Source organism: Rhinopithecus roxellana, chromosome 18 (genome assembly GCF_007565055.1).
Source record: "Rhinopithecus roxellana isolate Shanxi Qingling chromosome 18, ASM756505v1, whole genome shotgun sequence".
Taxonomy (NCBI): Eukaryota; Metazoa; Chordata; class Mammalia; order Primates; family Cercopithecidae; genus Rhinopithecus; species Rhinopithecus roxellana.
In genome coordinates, this window is record NC_044566.1 from 66,813,823 (window position 1) to 66,833,281 (window position 19,459).

General features: G+C 39.3%; 1 protein-coding gene across 3 annotated transcripts in view; it reads right to left on the reverse strand.

Moving 5' to 3' along the window:
• Positions 1-19,459, reverse strand: part of SACS (sacsin molecular chaperone) — a 94,018-nt gene that overhangs the window by 14,562 nt on the left and 59,997 nt on the right. For 2 of the 3 annotated variants that reach the window (XM_030922043.1, XM_030922044.1), the window contains 5 exons: positions 17,573-17,684; positions 15,231-15,377; positions 11,445-12,933; positions 10,720-10,811; positions 3,465-3,491 (listed from right to left, as the gene is read on the reverse strand). In XM_030922043.1, coding sequence (XP_030777903.1) covers positions 3,465-3,491; positions 10,720-10,811; positions 11,445-12,933; positions 15,231-15,377; positions 17,573-17,684 — 1,867 coding nt within the window. The remainder of the gene's footprint in view (positions 1-3,464; positions 3,492-10,719; positions 10,812-11,444; positions 12,934-15,230; positions 15,378-17,572; positions 17,685-19,459) is intronic. The other variant, XM_030922045.1, reaches the window with a different exon arrangement.

A 19,459-nucleotide genomic window follows, 5' to 3' on the forward strand; every position in this document is an offset into this window, starting at 1 on the left:
ACATATGACTTCTAGACTCTTAAAAGAGTGGCAAGGCACAGTGGCTCACATCTGTAATCCCACCACTTTGGGATGCCAAGGCAGGTGGATCACGAGGTCAGCAGTTCAAGACCAGCCTGGCCAAGATGATGAAACCCCATCTCTACTAAAAATACAAAAATTAGCCGGGCATGGTGGCGGGCTCCTGTAGTGCCCAGCTACTCAGGAGGCTGAGGCAGAGAACTGCTTGAACTCAGGAGGCGGAGGTTGCAGTGAGCCGAGATTACGCCACTGCACTCCAGCCTGGGCGACAGAGTGAGGGCCCGTCTCAAAAAAAAAAAACAAAAAAAAAGCAAGTTTGGAAAATATTATAAGAGGAATCCCGCCTCAGGCTCTGGAAACTTTTACATATTGTTACTTTTTTGTCCAAGAAAGCATACCCTTATTTCAGAGGCTTATGTATAAAAAAGATGACTTTATCTTCTACCAAGAAATTGCCTTTCATGTAACAACAAGATATTTAAAAATTACTGCCATAGAAATTTAAGCAAGGGCACACTTTTGCAACTTTAGGAAGGTGTCAATACCCAAATTCAGAATATTTTTCAGTTTTTACATTGTGTGATTTACAATAATTCAAGCACTAATATTTAAGAAATTACAAAATCTTGTCAGCAGCTTGACTAGTATAGCCTGTTTGATCTGTAAGTCCTATTAAAATATGATTTTCCAACATTTTCCTTTTAAAAATGCTCACTGAATCAGATTTAACTATAGTGGAATATCCAAATCATAAGGCAAGGATATAATACTAGAGATACAAAAAAAGAGTTAGAAATTAAAATTCAAAACACTCAGAAAATAAAAAATTAAATATGCACCACTTTGTGCTCTATGTTAATAATTGCCACGACATGCATTCCATAGATAATCTTACCCAATATCCTTTCATGAAATTTGGCAATTTATAAAACATATACCTACCTTCAGGAAAATGATCTCATTTAATGTATAAATTAAATGCCAACAAAACACACACACACACACACCACCTATAGCATGCAACTAACACATCGGTCATGCTCAACTGAAAAAAACATGAAAGAAAATAAAGGAGAGAGAAAATGTAATAAGACACCAGTATATGTACATTAAGTCAGTTCGATCTGAAGTCCTGAATTCTATCCATTGTATTTAAGACATTCAGCTTTTTAGTTATAAATGTTAACACAGAAACAAGTCTCCATGTCCTGGGTTAGAAAGTCATAGAAATTATAAAGCACCTTTAACAGGATCTGCAAAATCATTTTTGTAGCAGTTTAATAAATGAAATGGTTTTTGTAACCTTAAAAATTATCAGCACTGTCTACAGAGGTTAAGCTACAGTACTGAAATTATTCCAAGAGGCAGAAAGGTTTAAACAATGACCAAATTTAACTTAGAAGGAACTCTTCCAAGAGTAGCTTTTGCTTCACTATGATCAGTTCAATCCCTCAGTGGTTCAAAATAATAACATCAACATAATGAATCAGTACTCAAAGACTGCACTGCTTTTTATTGTTTATGTTTATGTTCAGTGCTAACCTTGAGATGAATTTCAGCACAGACGGAAATATTATATATAGTCTACTTAAAAATTTACTTAACCAAGAAATCTCAGTCCTGAATGTTTTAATTAACTGAGAGTTTACTACATTCAACCAGACTCCTTCAGTCTCCAGCTGGCTACAATAACAATCCATCCAAAGCTCTAAGCACAGTGACAGTTTTTGATACTTTTCTCCTGTACAGAAAGTGGCAATGACAGCCTGGGTAGCTGATGAGTTCTAACAATGCCCCACTGAGCAGAGAGATGCAAATCTCTTTGTAAATGTCCAGTCAAGGTTCAATTAAATGGTGTACTGTAGATCAGTCAATCTTCAAAGAAATGAAGAGAGAATAGAAAAAAAGAAATGAAACCACCACAATAGAAAAGGAAGGAAAGAAAGGGCAGCCTTCCTGCCAGCTCAGACTCCCTCCATCTCCAGCCTAGCAGTGGCACTGCAGACCCCAGGGCCCAGCAGAAAAGTCCAGCAAGCCAGGGTGGTTCAACATTAGCCCCAGTGACCACATTTCTTCCTCAAAAATCACCACTGACACTCTGTCACCGACCTCTTAGCTTTCGTCTTAAGAGAATCGCTGATGTAACCAGACAGTACCAGGGCAAATGTTAATTATGCAGTTCACTTATATCAAGATTTTGTTTTCCTCTTTGATTTGATGCCACCTTAAAACATGTAAGATACATTGACAAAGCCTTAAGAAAAATACAGTAATAAGAACTGTGAACAATAAACCATTTTTAATATAAGCTAGGAACTCAAAAATATTTATACGAATTATCACTATAATAATGACTTGGTTTCTAAACTATTTTTAGTGTATCACCTGCCTCAAATAATATTTATCATAAAAATGATTTCTGTAAGCAAATCTTATATCCTATAAATTTCCAAATGAAACATGAAGTTGGGGAAAATAATACCACTAGTTGAGTCAAAAAATTTTTATTTATTAAAAAAAAAAGGCAGTCAGTAAAATGACATGAGGCAGTCAACAAAATGACACACGAGGCACTGTAAGAACAATCGGCCAACTGTCCCCAGTGAGACCTAGGCTGGCCACCTTCCCTTCCTCAGCACACCCAGGACAGGGGGTCCCTGCTGTCACCAACCACAGCACACTGAGCCAGACTCCAAAACAGAAAGGCTGTGGTCTCCTGACTTCACAGTCACAGGTCCCAGAATCTACGTCCCTCTCTGTTTTTTTGTTTGTTTGTTTTTGTTTTTTGTTTTTTGAGACAGAGTCTCGCTCTGTCGCCCAGGCTGGAGTGCAGTGGCGTGATCTCAGTTCACTGCAACCTCTGCTGCCCCGGTTCAAGCAATTTTCTGCCTCAGCCTCCCAAGTAGCTGGGATTAAAGGCGCCTGCCACCATGCCTGGCTAATTTTTTGTATTTTTAGTAGAGACGAGGTTTTACCATCTCGGCCAAGCTGGTCTTGAACTCCTGACCTCGTGACCCACCCGCCTCTGCCTCCCAAAATGCTGGGATTACAGGCATGAGCCACCGAGCCTGGCCCCCTCTATGCTTTTTAATCGGAATATTTGTGTGCATCATATAATAGAGATGCATTCACTATCACATTTCCCATTAAATACCACAGCTTAATATACAGATTCCCACACCATTCTTTGATTAGAGACTAAATGTTCTATGAAGTGAATGTTTCCAAGTCATCTGAATATGGTTTTACTGTGGTATTTGTAATAACAAAAATCTGTATTAGTACGGTTTCCTCTCTCCTTTAATATTATAGTTATTACCACCAGAAAAAAAAAATTGTTGACATAACTTCTAGCTACTTACGTAAATGCAAAAACAGAATTCAAAGAACCAAATGAACAAAAACATCAGGCTTCAAATGAACACGACATTCAGTTATCCTACCTGAATATCCCCAGAGAAGATGTTGTGCTAGAATACAATTAAATCCATTCTTAGAAGAAGTCAGAATTGTCACAATTTTCACATAATGGCTACAGAAATTGTTCTGTATCTTAAGATAATGCTGTCTGTAGAATCTCTACACATCCTTATGTAAAAGAAAAGCCAGAAACAAAACTCCAAACATAGCAGAATACACATCTAAGATTTAAAGCTATATTTCAGTGCAAACTAAATCAAAGTACGTAAGAGTCAGGAGTGTGGGTTCAGAAAGAAAGCAAAGAAAGAATTATGGACTTCATATGCAAAAATTACATTATACCTGCATAACATCATTTGATAAGCTACCAGTGAGCTTTTTGCACAGGCTATCATGTTCAGAGATTCTAGACTAAAAAACCTGATTTTAAAAATTTTTAATTTTTAAAAAGTTTCGGAATATCTATACAAAGTGTGTAATTCCAACTTTATAATAAGGAAAAAGAGATTTTATCATCTATTTCCACTGCTTGCCCATGGTAACCAACAATTACAAACGTCTAAGAATTGTTTCATGAACATCTATCCCTCCTCTGCTTGAATGAAGCAAGAAACTTTTAATCAAGTGGACTGCTACAGCTCTGTGAGACTTCTGTGTATTTGGGTCCCTTAGGCTAACTAAACTAGTAGCTAAGATAGAGAGCAAAGGTGTAACCAAAGAAACGGAACTCTCCTCATCTTAACAGCATTCTAATCACCTTAGCAACAGGCACCTTGTTAGTTAGGCAATACTGATTAAGTGCTAGAGATATAGAAATGGACAACTAGACATAGTCCCAGACCTGGCCCTACAGTCTAATGGAGCAGGCAAGTATCAGATAAATTATTACAAACACTTAAACAGGTACTGGTGTGTGAGTGCCATGGAGACCAGAGCATGGAAGCACACATGGGTTGCACAAAAGATGAGTAGAGCTAGTGAGATGGAGGAGTTGGCAAGGAAATCACATGTATCACAGCTGAGGGAGGGACAGAACGTGCTGTCCTCCAAACAGAAAAAAGCATGGAACTAAGGGAAGGAGATGAAAAATAGCAAACATCAACAGAACCTTCCATGTACTAGGCATCTTCATGACACCCAGAAAATGGAGCCAGCTAATGAAGTGCCTCATAGGAAAAGTTACGGATTTTGGTCTCATCTAATAAATAAGTATGAAAATTTTAAAAATTATAAATAAGATCCTGGCACCAACTATTAGGCATCTGTACCACTAAACTGTTCTTGTTTCTTTTTCCTTCATCCAAAACCCATTTACCTGCTCTTCTAACTATTCTCCAGTTTCTGATATCCATCCATTTACTTAAGCAACTTAACACAGAAGTAAGTCAGACCTGGAAATTAAAAAAACAAAAATCGTAGCTTCAACTCTGCAACTCAAGCAAGTCATTTAAATCCCTCCATTTCTTTGAGCTTCAATGTCTCCATCTCTCAAATGGAGACACAGGCTCTGTTATCTCATGGTTGTAAAGAATAAACAAGACTACAGAAGACACTGATTTGAAAAGGAACTATTAACTCACGGACACAAGAGCGAGATTTGCCTTTTGGCCTCTGCGCCGCATCTCCTCCATGCGGTCCCCACCCAGCCCAGCAGCTGAAGCATCAACTTGTCCAGTCAAACTTGGCAAGCAGGCTCTCGGCCAGACCTTGGAAATATAAAAATAAAGATTGCCCCTGCTCTCAAGGATGTTGCAGTCTAGCACAGTAAAAACATGATTCTAATAAAACAAAGAGGATCAAATGGACTGTGTACTGGGTTCCAAGAGCAAAAGAGAGGCATCCACCTCAGACTGCAGAGCAGGGGTGAGGCACAGGGCAAGATGTCAAAGAAAGCTTCCTGGAGGTGACACATGAGCTCAGTACTGAACGATGAATAAACATTAGCTGGGCAAAGCAGAGGAGGGAAAGAAAGTATTCTAAGCAAAATGAACACCATGTACAAAGCTGCAGCGATGAGAAAACTTCCATGCAGGGAAAAAAGTACTGAGAACCTACACTGAAGTAGGCACTGCGCTAGATGGTGGTGACAAATCTGACAGGTCTCTCTGCTTTCACGAAATTTAGGGAGGATTCACGTTCATCAACCTACAAGTGCTTGTCTAATCAGAACAGAAGAGGGCGCCTGCATGCACCAAGGCCAGTGAGACAGCACTCCACAATCATGGAAGTTCACAAGCATGGAAAGTCCCCTAGCTCATGCTAGCAGCGCTACATTTCTCCTGATAGATTCAGTGTCCACGGGAAAACCTGCAGGAGGGCGACATAATCAGATGAAGCCCAAGCGCTGTAGGCAGGGACATCAACTGCAAGAATCCAGTAACAATGAGAAATTAGAGGACCTGTCATAGGCAGTGGAGTAAGACCACGGGACTGGCACAGAAAATTTAGTCAGCAGATCCTGGAGATTGTGGGGAACAAAGAAGAAAATTTAAGGATTCCTTCCTGGGCAATCTTGTGAACAGTAGTGTTATTTTCAATGGGATCACTCAAAATGAGAAACAGATTTGGGGAGAGGATGAAGACTAAAGTTTCGCAATGTTGATTTTGAAATACTTACGGGATTCCAAGTGCAAAATGCTAACAATAGCTACTATTTGTCAGTATTAAGTGCCGGATATTGTGTTAAACGATATGTATTATGTATTCATCATTTGATCTTCAGCATAATGCCTGCTGTGAGTACAATATCGCAACAAAGCTTTCAATAACCTGATCTGCTGCAGTAACACAAACTTGGATACAACTCAACTGGCAAGTTGTGATTGCTCCCATCCTCCACTCAATCCTTATTTCATTATCCTTGCAGTGAAGCAATCCTGAATTTTATGTAATCAAATCCTGGGGACCTTCAGATATACCCTTAGAAGGATATTACTGTATTACCATGTTACCGATGAGGAAGCAGGGGCTCAGAGAGGATAGAAAATTTGTTCAAAGTCACACAATAGAGGAGCGAAGTTTAAGCCCAGATTTGTGTAACTACAAAATCCAGGTTTTTAATCTCTGCTACACTACCTCTCTGAAGACGAGGGTGGTGACCGAAGATATGGTGGTCACTAATGCTTTCATGGGAGTGGATGAATGTATTCAAAGAAAGGAACAAAGTAAAAGAGCTGAGGAAGAAGCCCCCACACTAACCCATTTTTAGGCAGTAAAGTGAGGAACAGAGGTTCACAAATAATTCTGAGAAGCAAGCAAAATCAGTGGATGCCAAGAAGGTATGGTATCATCACAGCTGAGGGCTTCAAAGAGGAATCCCAAGCTTCTGGGAGATCAGGTAAAAGAAACAGAAAAGTCCACTGAGCTGAGTAACAGAAAAATCATTAACTAGTGACGACAGCCAGACTATTTTAGTGGAATGACAGTGGAAGCAAAAGTCTGTTTGGAGTGATAATAAATAAAGACGAAGTACAGACAATAAGACAACTCTTTCTGGAAGCTGGACTATGATAGAATACAAGAAAGAAAATCAAGATCGAGGTCTGTTTTGTTTTTCCTGAAATGGAATATAGTGAAACATGTTTCACTGCTAATGAAAGGGGCCGTAGAAGTAAACACTAAAAATACAAGCAGTAGCTCAATATTTAGCTAAGGATTTTAAATGTAATACAAGGAAAAGGTACAATTATTAAATAATGTGACAGATTTTGTTTGAGCTACAGAATAAGAGGAAAAGTTTCCATTGCAGAACAAACATATGTTTCCATTTTATGCAGTAGTACTTCCCAGACTGGCCAATCAGTGTTTACCGATCACTCATAAACAGAAGTTCATAGTGCTCTGTGTCAGCAAAGCAATGGAGTAATCATTATGTACAGCAAAAAATATCCAATGTTGTTACATGTCTGTGATGTTCCCTACCATTTATGAAGGGGGCTCCATAAACATAAGATTCTGCCTTTCTTCTCCTGTACTCACTAATTCCCCCAACAGGCCCCATACCAGAAAGCAAGATGACTTATATGCTTGGTAGGTTGAGAAAAAGCATCTGCACAGGCTCAGCAGAACTCACAGGCACAGATGTTTAGTAGGGGCAGGACCTCTGGAAGGAAGTCTGTAGCTTTCCAGGGCTACCTGTGACTAGACTGGTGAGCTAATCCATTTCATTCTGGGAGTCAACAGAAGTCCAATGCCTGTCACAGCTATAATCTCCAACAGCACAATAATCAGTGACAGAGGTGGCTTCTGACATGCATCTGCTGAATTCCTCTGCTATGTCTTCACTATGTCTTCACTGACTCAGAACTCAGGAAAGGAAAGCAAGGTGTCACTTACTGGCTCCCCCTAAGTCCCTGTATCATCATGCTCTCAAAACAGTAAAACCATGAATGGCAATAAAGTTGTATCAAAAACAAATTTTTGTCTGGAACACAGAGGTAAAAATGATTGGGAAGATACCCATGTGCCTGGTTTAAAAAAGTTTAAAGGCTAGTGATATGGTTTGGCTGTGTCCCCACCCAAATCTCATCTTGACTTGTAACTCCCATAATTCCCATGTGTTGTGGGAAGGACCCAGTGGGAGATAACTGAATCATGGGGGTGGTGTTCTCACGGTAGTGCATACTGTTCTCGTGGTAGTGACTAAGTCTCAAGAGAGCTGATGGTTTTATAAGGGGAAACTCCTTTCTCTTGGCTTTCATTCTCTTTTTGCCTGTCACCATGTAAGATGTGCCTTTAGCCTTCTGCCATGATTCTGAGGCCTCCCCAGCCACGTGGAACTGTGGGTCCATTAAACTTCTTTTTATTTATAAATTACCTAGTCTCAAGTATGTCTTTATCAGCAGCATGAAAACAGACTAATACAGCTAGTTATCAGGGTTATTAAATAATCATGAAAATAGGAGCCTAACTCTTAAATCTAGATAAAGAAAAGTGATCATCAAGACAATTTCTAGGAGTGACCCACACATGATGTGTGATGAACAAAACACCAGATGAACATCTGGTGTAACAATGCCAAGAAAATTAACCAAGACCAGAAACAAAACACAGTGCTTCATTATGACACCAAAATAACAAATGTGAATCCATAATAGAGAAAAAAAAGAAAATAAAAGTGGAAAAATGCAACTTCGAAAGATGTCAAGTTTTCTACATTTATTTATACATTTATCTCATCCCTAAAAATATAACAGGTTTGCCCCATTCACCCAGGGCTAGAGAAGCAAACTGTAGCCACACTCTGTGCCACAAGATATTTGGAAAATGCTGAGCGAAAGCAGAATGCTCTGCTGACCTTCCACCCTTCTCACCTGATGTGGCCCTGAATTAACTTTTGGCCATTTCCAAATCCACATCCACCTCAGAAAGGATCTGCCACCAACAAAAATATTGTCTTTAAAATAAAGTAATAAACCACACAGTAAAATACTATAACAATGAGAAAGAATTGTTAACAGTTCCATGCAACGATCTGGATGAATCTCACCAGCATCACAGCAAATAAAAGCCAGACACAGAATATATGCCACATGGCTCCTTCTATACAAAGCATGATTAACTAGCAAAGTGAATCTATGCTGTTAAAGCCAGTGTCGTGGCTACCCTGGAGTGGTCAGATTGAAAAAGGCAAGAGAGGGGTTTTGGGGGCTGGTAATCTTCTGGTGATCGCCTGTGTTCTGATCTAGGTTTACATGGGTATGCTCAGGTGGTAAAATTTCACTAAGCCTACATTTATGAAATGTGCACTGTTCTATATGTATCTTATATTGCAACACAAAATTTTAACAAAAATATTAACACATCATTAATAAAAAAGAAAAAAAGGGCCGGGCACAGTGGCTCACATCTGCAATCCCAGCACTTTGGGAGGCCGAGGCGGGTGGATCACAAGCTCAAAAGATTGAGACCATCCTGGCTAACGTGGTGAAACCCCGTCTCTACTAAAAATAAAAAAAATTAGCCAAGCGTGTACTAAAAATACAAAAACCTAGCCGGGAATGGTGGCGGCACCTGTAGTCCCAGCTACTCGGGAGGCTGAGGCAGGAGAATGGCGGGAACCCAGGAGGCAGAGCTTGCAGCGAGCCAAGATCGTCCAGCCTGGGTGACAGAGCAAGACTCTGTCTCAAAAAAAAAAAAAAAGGGAGCTCCAAAACGTTAGAGCAAAGATTGGCAGGGTTATAGGAAGCTGGGCTTAGACTTCCAGAAAGGCCGTTTTGAAGATGACAATTACAATTAAATGAGTAAGTTAGATGTTTGAAAAGTCAGTCTCACAGCTACCAACTCATAGATACAGATCCCTGATGGGAAACAACATTTATATGCTCATTTTCTTTTAGTCTCACTTTAACTCCGACCTAACTTGCCTCTCCCATTCCAACTCATCTCACTTATATTTTAACGAATAAAGGTGTACAATGATTAGCAACTTTCCCTAAGTCATTATCTTGGACAAGAAAAAAGTACATTCCACAAAAGACACATCAGAGAGTACGCTTGACAATGTGAAGAGCAGGACAAACCCAGAACTTCTCAGACAACATCTCACTTAGAAACAGCTCAGGTAACAGTTTCACAAGGAAAAGGATGCTTGCAGAAGTTGAAAGATAGTATTAAAATTAGAACCATGTTGACTGTTTTCCCCAAATTACTGTCTTTCCCTAAAAGACAGGACACTTATCGGACACCCATCACTTTAAGACCCCCACAACACCCTTTTCCTGCCCCTTCACAGAGTTAATTGAATTTGTCCACACTTCCCAGGAGCTGATCAGGCCTAATGCAAACCCAGCATCATAACTACATAAAACCACAGAGGGGCAGTGGTGTCAGAAACAGAGCAAGGACAGGGCAAGTGGAAGACCTGACCTCCCTGCACGTGGCTGGCGGCCATGATCCTAACCTTTCTCTCCTCGTCTGTGAAGTTTAATAATCACTGTCATTACCAAATGAGCTGCAAGTTATGAGGGAGGCTCAAATGAAAAAAGAAATGGGAAAGCACCAGAAAAACTGTAAAGCACCATGCAGGGATAAGATGTTGACTACACCATCACAACATGACAGGACAGATTTTTAAATACACTTATCACCTTTGGATTCTTTTAGATGGCATCTCTTAGATGCCATTCTGGTAACTGAAACATCTTAAAACACAAAAAGTATATTAGGTTGAACCATAAGAAACTGTTGATTTATAGGTCTAAAATGAATAACAGAAAACTTTTTAAAAACTTCTATTTTTATAAAGACGTTTATTTAAAAGAAAACTAAACTATATACCTCGGGTTTGGGCAGCTTCCTTTAAAGCAGCCAGAAGGTGAGGTTTCAAGTTATCCAAAATAAATCTTCCTTCAAGACTTGGGAAAAGGGACCTGAAAAGGGAAAAGAACAGCAATTATCAGAATCTTCCGACGATTCCCAGATTTTAAAAAATCAATCACATATTTTCAAGTCAGTTAAGCTATTTTATTTTACATAAATTATAATGCACACGTAAAATCAAATTACAATATTTTTGATCAAATATTAGCTAGACTTTGCTTTAAAATGTGAGAGTATCACGTACCTTACTCAAATTCAGAAATATTCTTAATATCTTACAGTAAAATTAATTTTATTTCCTGAAATGTCAGTACACACCCTCATTTATAAAGAATTAATATACTATTTTTCATTAATTTAAATATCATCAAAATAATTCATTAGTGACTAATCTGGCCTTGTCATTATTTGCACTTTATAAACATTGTTTTCAGCGTTGTTATTGAAATTTCCAAGAAAAACAACTGCTTAGATAACTTTTTAACTGATAAATATTTGAATACTTTTTCATTTTAGAATATAAAAGGTATCCGTTGGTATTTTAACAATACATTGCTGCAAAAGTCTTCCTAACTATAAAATCGACATAGAAAACCATTGAATTTCACAACAAAGGACTCTCACACTGAGCAGGAGCAGGGGAACCCCAAGAGTGAGCAGGAGCGTTAGAAGGGGAACCCTACCTTGGATATTCTGCTGAGGTAATATAAATGACATCTTGGTCTGATACAGATGAGGAGAAGGGAACAAAATTGCCATTCTGTAAAGGGAGCAACTCCAGCCCAAGCAGCTCACTGTAGGCTTGGTCAGAAAGCACAAATTCTAGAAGGTGAAGCTTTTCTTCAGCACTGCCCAGGTGTGCACACTTCCGCAGCACCTGCCGCACCCACGCAGGCGTCACCTTCCTCACAGGTGTTGTACCAGAGGCAGCCGTGAGCTGAACAGCAGCATCCACATTCCCTGGTACCTTGGCAATCTGCTTCCCTGAGCTCTGGAGGTAGTTGAGCACGGTTTTTGTGTATTCTAAATTTTCATCAAGTTCTGAGAAGTACACCTGCTCCAACGTGACCCAATCACAGCTAATTGAATAAATCACTGCATTCTGCAGCAGCTCGCTGAATAGAGGCTCTAACACCGGCTGCCAGTGCACCTTGACTTTGCTCGCCTCGGGCCAAAGCTTATAGATAACATCAACTGACAAGGGGAAATCAGAGCTCTTTTCCGTCTCCAGACGTTTTATTGAATCTAAGATCAGAGTAGCATAAGCTTTGGGGACAACATTCATGACCAGAAACTCATTCCATAAGGCTGCTGGGTCCCTCCACTGGTCCAGCTCTCTCCATTTTATGCTCCTGCGGTTATCAGTGAGGCCAAAGAACCCACTGATGTGAACTGGGAGTCCTGTGCCGCTTTCCTCACCAGGCGGTAAAGGAAGAAAACAAAATGCTTTTCCTGAGAAATCAGATGTTGCTCCTTTTGCTTCATCCTCTCTGCTTGATAAAGGCATGGCTATTCCAATGACTGGGACAAATTTCAGTTCATCAGCTAAAGAGTCAAGCTCACTACTGATCCCTCGCCCACCCACACTGTTACACACCAACCAAGATGTTTTCTGTGCATCCTTAGTACTCTCCTCTTCTAAAACAATATTTACATGATACGTTACACAGGTGATGTTATTGCTTGGAGTCTTTTTACAATAGTTACTTATAGCAGTTCCCAGAATCTTTACAGAATTCAGCCGCTCCTGTTTCAGTGCCTCACTCTCACTCGAAGTCACTCTAAACACCAGTTTCTCTGTTGCGTCAGCCTCTCGGACATACAAGGAAACATCCTGCACACTTTTCAGAAAGAGCAGCACTGTGTCTGCATCTGCCCTAAAAGACTCAAACAACTCAAGAACCTTCCGCTTATTGTAGAGGTTGCTACTAAGCTGTGAAGGTCGCAGGCGAAGAGGGAAACGGAAAAATGTGCCTGGAAAACTGCCGTTTACAAACGTTTCCTTGGTGCTTCCAAAAATGCCAATAAATGGTGCAAACTGGTCTGAAAGTTCACTAATTTCTTTGCTGTCATCTTTGAGATTCCAACATTGGCCTGATTCATGTGGGCCAAAAAGTGTTTGGTGAGGATCTAGCATCCCGATCTGGTCACCACTAAAGATACAAGGAACATCTGTAAAGAAAAATGTAAGTCATGATCAACTCTGAAATTTTAGGGACAGTTATGATTACAATTACAATAAATATTTGTATGAAAAAGCATGAGTCATTAAAAGGCTAAAACAGACTTATCTAAACACAAACTTAATTTACCTTCAGAAATTTAATTCTCTGAATATGAAAAATGATTTCTCTTTTGATTCAATCCAATAACAAATGCCAGGCATAGAGACTGCATGATTATTGTGAAAACCCAGAAGACATCTTCAAAAACTCACTACACAAAAGATGGGCAGAGTATTTGGATATCTACACTTAGCTCCCACCACCATGTGAGGCCAATGCAGCAGAACAGGGCTGCATCCTAAGCTCAACTTTACAAATTCCACAGAGACTCTGTGAGAAGGGAGAGAGAGCAGTACAACACGGGCGGCTCTGCCCACTGTGTTGCTCAGTGAGCGCCTGCTCTGAAGCTCACAAGGTCCATTTCCTCAAGTGTCTCAACCTCTCTGCCTCTGGAGCGGAAGCACTTCTCATGCTGGGAGCATCTCACCACATGGAGCCTAATTACAGTATTGAAAGATACCCATCTTTTGTATAACATGGCCTCTAAATTGATACCAACTGCTTCACCTGTTCCTCAACCAAAGACAGAGTAGTAGTCAAAAACTGGCAGAAAAACCAGATGTGTGAGACCCACTGTGGTGAGAGAAACTCCTCCCCCGCATGCTTGGGTGAGGATCTCCCAAGGGTGATGTGATGTGTTTGCCTCACATGCTTACTTAGCACCTCGGCTTCCTGCAAGATGCACCTCCAGTGAAGTCAATCTTTAATATCTATGGTCATCAAGCACAGCTTCAGCTGTCACAATCACCAACTCCTAAGCTTGTGGGTATTTTAAGTTAGCAAATGTTATGTCCACGAACCACGTGGCTAAATCCATCGCTAGTGGGGTCTAGGGAATGCTCACCCCTGCTCCCAAGGCACAGAGTCGCACCCCCACGAATGAAATCAGGCCAGTGGCTCCTGACAAGATAAAAGCATGACCTATGACCTATGATCTTCTCAAATCCTCAGATTAGAGAACAGTCTTCCAGTTAATGTTCCACACAAATGTGCTTATTCTCAATGAGCAATCAAAACCACACTGAGATGCAGGTGCTGGGCAATTAGCTGGGCCCTCACGCCACAGTTCATTCCTGCTTAAGCCTCCAGGCTTTTGCTACTCACATCTGTGTCCCACAACATTTACAAACCACTACATGGCACTGACTCGAGGGATAACTTGCAAAGAGGTGGACACATGAGTATTACTGTTCATAGATAATAGTCGTATTTTAATACATAAATTTTTATTGTATGATTTGTAATTTAGTCAATAGTATTTAATCGAATATATACATACGAATGTAAATGCAACAGGCTTACTAATATTTGGCTACAGTTGGGATGACCCTACTTCCCACGTGCCCAGGGCAGTTCCAATTCCGGCCAGTTGTCTGAGAAGAGTACCACCCTCCTTCACTCTCACAGGTGTCCCAGTATGAATAATAAAGTATACGGTCATCTTGGCTACAGTGATAGCCCTGCCTGTGCAATCTTTCCTTCTGCAAGACACAGTTTGAAACTAAAAGGACCAATTCCATTACACAATTTTTTATCACAAAACTATAGTAAGTACTAAGAGCTTTGATTCTACAAGAGCCATATACTCCTAGAGATGTCTATACTAAGAGTTAAGTATTTCCTATTGTAACTAGGAACCAGAAACCTCATATTCTTTCTAGATTAAAAATATGATTTCAAAGTAATCTTTAGAATGCTTGTAAGTCTAAAAAGAGTAGAATGAGAGAGGAAACTAAGAGATACCAAAACCACCTCAAAGATTTTCACTTTCTCAGTTATTCAATACCATTACTTCTGATATTTAGAACATGCACAAGAAGATCTGTAATACTCAGTTTGACTCTTGAAGAGTCGCAGTTTTGAAATTTTTCATAGTAAAAATTTTGTGTTCAAAAGCTGTATTTCAAATTTCACATCAAATGGCTTAATATACTGATTCCACTGGATCATGATGATGTTACCTTTTGGCATCACATGATGAAGTAAAACTTTGGTATTGTTACTGTGGTAATTTCAGAAAATTCAATATGCACTGATATTTCATTGACATACCTCCGGCTACTGAAAGAAGAATCTGGGTAAGATGGCTTTTAAACAGTATCACCTCTGAAGTTAAACAAATACATTACAGAATGTAAGATAAAATATTCTCTAATACCAAGACTGAAAAGCCCAATACTCTACCTGTTATATGATAGACAGAATTGAACCCAATTCCAAATCTTCCGACCTTCAGAGGATCATCCTTTTTCCTACTTCTTGCTATTTCTTGAATGCCGTGCCAGTCCTCTGGGGTGAAAACCGCGTTGTTGTACACGTAGAGAGCAGGCCCTAGGTGTGAAAATGCGCAGGCAGGTATTCAGAAAAAGATGCCAGGGTGTTCTGTTCTATCTCAAGAAATCCTCTATACAAAATCTCTTATTTGAAGGGAAAATAGAGAGAAGTGAATAGAGTGAATTCCATACTATAATTCTTACTGTTTTTACAATAAAAATAAAGACACACACTGAGGTAAAAACTAGCAGCAGAAGAAACATAGTATTGTTGGCCAAAAATCCATAAAGGAAAAATTAAAGGTTACTCAGATGCCCAAAAACATAAGGCAAACAAGAAAATCAATCTGTGACTACTCTATGTGAAATTTGTTCTAAATAGTATATTTAAATCTTTTTTTGATAAATGGAAAAATATTTACCAAATAAATATAAAATATTTCATATATTTCATGAAACATATGAAAATATGGGCACAGTGGCTCATGCTTGTAATCCCAGCATCCTAGCACTTTGAGAGGCCAAGGCGTGTAGATCACCTGAAGTCAGGAGTTCGAAACCAGCCTGGCCAACATGGCAAAACCCCATCTCTACTAAAAAATACAAAAAATTAGCCGGGCATGGTGGTGCGCACCTGTAATCCCAGCTACTTGGGAGGCTGAGACAGGAGAACTGCTTGAACCCGAGAGGCGGAGGCTTTAGTGAACCGAGACTGCACCACTGTACTCCAGCCTGGGCAACAGAGCAAGACTCTGTCTCAATTTTAAAGAAAAAAGAAAGAAAGAAAGAAATGTATTATGGAGACTTGCTATCTAAAGGAACTATGTGAGATGGTATGTTAATTTGTTTCAGTATATACACAACCATTTTACTATACACACACACATATACCTTATAACATGTTGTATGCCTTACATATGCACAATTGAAATCTTATTTCATAAGGTGAAAAATAATCCTTTAGTAAGATTAATAATCACCTTGTAAGTGTTTGAAGTTTTGTTTTTTCATCAGCCTCTAGATTGTTCTATACGAGGCATTACCTGTTTGATTTTAAAACCCATTAATGTGACAAATGTTTAAATAATACTGCAATTATACCACCTATGTAAAATAATACCACCTATCTCCAAAGTAGTTCCTTCAAAAAGTAATATTTATAAAATATTTCTGCACAAAATATTTTTGGAAATCCATTTTGTGAGACCTACCTTCAGAATCTCTAACATTCTTTGAATATATTCAACTATATTCACTCATCATACTTTAAAGATGATTAATATTTTTCATTCAAAAAGGTACTGAAGTGTAATATATACACAATAAAGTATGATGATCTTGAGGCTGCAGCTTGATCAACTCCTACAACGCAGATGAACCTGTGTCATCTCCATCCACTTGAGGTATTCAGGGCACTCCCAGCACCCCCAGAAACCTCTCCTCATGCTCCCATCAATTCAAGGACAGCCATGGGGATGTGACCCAGTTCGTTTCACAAAAATGGCATGACTGCTATTTTTAAAATAGTTAAAGTTGGAATATGCAGACAGTCGAGGCTGCAAAGGCTTTCCGGAAAGGACAGTCACACAGTGGAGTGGGGACTCTGCAGTCAGGAGGTCAGGCCCAGCTCTCCAGTCACAGCCACAGCACTTCCAGAAACTAAAGCCATCAAGGCAACATTTCCTCATCTGCACAATAAGGATAAGAAGGGCTGTCCATCACCAAAGTGCTGGGGACCAAATGAGACGGCACAAATACAGGGCTCAGCACAGAACCAGCAGAGCAGACCCCTAAAAACATCAGCTATCATTACTGTTACTATAATCAGTATGAGTATATGACACAACTTCCAAACAATGTCAAGGGTACCCCTAAAGCAGAAAATACACAAAAGCATGGCCTTTCACAACATCTTTCCAAATGCAGGAGAGTGTTACTATACATAAATGGTGTCCCTTTATTCTACTGATAATATAAAACACAAGTTGTTTGACTAGAATAAGAGGCTTTGGTCATTACAATGCTTGTCATTTTGTTTCGAGTTTTCAGATTTTATTCTTTGTTCTCTAAAAATACCAACTGGTGGAGACACCTTCCCACCCAAAGCAGAGAAAAACATCTGAAGAAGTGGACATAAACATGCCAAAAAGTACAAATGATAATTAGACTGTTCATTAAACAAAGCATTATTAATCATTAAAAACTGCCTGTTAGTGCATACAATAAAACTTATTCCTAATTATTGATTCTTACCCTGATATGGTGCCATATCTTTTGACCAAAGAGACTCTGTTCCGTGTTGAGTTTCGTCATATAAAAATTTAACTTCTGTTGCCCCAGCATCTTCTGCATTCTGAATTAATTCCTAACCAAAAAATATACCAAAAAATGGTAATTAATAACAGAGTAATTCTACTGTCCATCTTTGTATTTATCTACAATATTTAAAAAGTTAATATACTTAAATAAAGGAAACCCACTATTTGCAACATTGCCTTTAAGATCTGGTGAGGCTACTACGGAAAGTAATTGTTACATACATATGACAGTATGGTTGAAAAGTCCTTCTCCAATTATTTGAACTTAAATTTTGCCTTTTAATTTGCTATCACTTAGCAAATTAATCCTGGGCCCTATTTATAACTGTCTCATATTTACAATCTACCCAAAGGTTTTGTTCAAAGGAAATTATTCTATTTCCAAAAGCTGTACATATTGTCCTGTGTGGCAGGTAACCTAAGCTTGAGTGGCTGCCAGAAATAGACTTTTTTTTTTTATCATTTGCTTACCAAACTTACCTTTTCATAGAAAAACAATAAAACCAAATAGTAGCAATCTATATGTACCCTTCAATTGGCTGCTTTCTTGAGAGCCTGAGAGATGAACATGTCTTTTTCCTGCACTAAGCTGAAAGCTTCCGGATGGTCGGGACTGACTCATTCCTTTCATGAAGAAGAAAGCACTATCATTTGTTTGGTGAATGGTGGGTGAGTGGAAGGCTGACCAGTTCCCCGTAATGTAAAAAGGAAAGGGCCAACCGCAAGATTTGCCTCAACAAAATTTCCAATCCTAACAACCCCCAATCACTTCTGCACACCTACCAAAATCATGCTGGGCTCTGGTCAGTTTGAAGGGAGCTCCAGAATCTGAAACAAGAATCAGCTCCTAGATCCAACCCCATGATCATCAAAGGAGTTTTACTCCCCCAGAGCATTGGGATCACTAAATTGGAAGTACAGATGGGCAAAAACTGAAGAGAGCTTTAACTGATACTACAGCAATGTCAACACTGACATCAGAGTACAGAGGTGACAGGATGTCCACATGAAACAAAATAACTAGGAGGAGAGTGCGGCAGCAGAAGTGAAAAGTCTGTTTTGCGATTGTGTTCAGTTCACCTAGTGCATTCCAAAGGGCTGGAGTGTGGTACCCACCAGCTGTTCCACCCCAAACATGAACAGCTAAGCCATGCCTCCTACAGCCTCATTACCAGCTAGTGATTCCTCCTTGTTACATAACTCACTATTTCAGATGGGATTTTAATTTTTTAGGCCTCATTCAATGCCAGAGAATCCCTAAAAATTAACAATCTTATTTATATTAGGGTATTATGATAACATGAAGGATGGAAATAAGAATTAAATAGGTAGTGAAACACAATGTTAACTTACAAAATGATAGCACTTTAGATGTTCGACCTTGTTTTCATTCAGGTATCTATTTGTTATTTATGTGTACTTTAGGGAGCAGAGAGGTAGAAAACGAAAGATAAAATCCACGTCCCAGGTTCCACTCATTCTCAAATTGAACAAAAAATAGGATGGGAAGCTTTTCCCCTAAATCGTAATCCTGACAGATTATTTGTAAACTAACTCTGAGATACACCAACAACACATTTTGTATTTGCTATTGGGCAAGTCACTAAGATCTCTGGACCTGTTTCATGAAACACAAACACCATAGAAGGTGGTGGTGTGGGTCTTAGTGATTTCTAAGACTCCTATTAAATCTAAAACAGTCTAATTCTATAACAACATTCCAAGGAACAAAGATTACATTGAACTGGCTACACTACAAATATATCTATAAGAAGCAAAGTGGAAGGTGTAGCCCTCAGCTGTTTGCCATAGACCTTTTTCA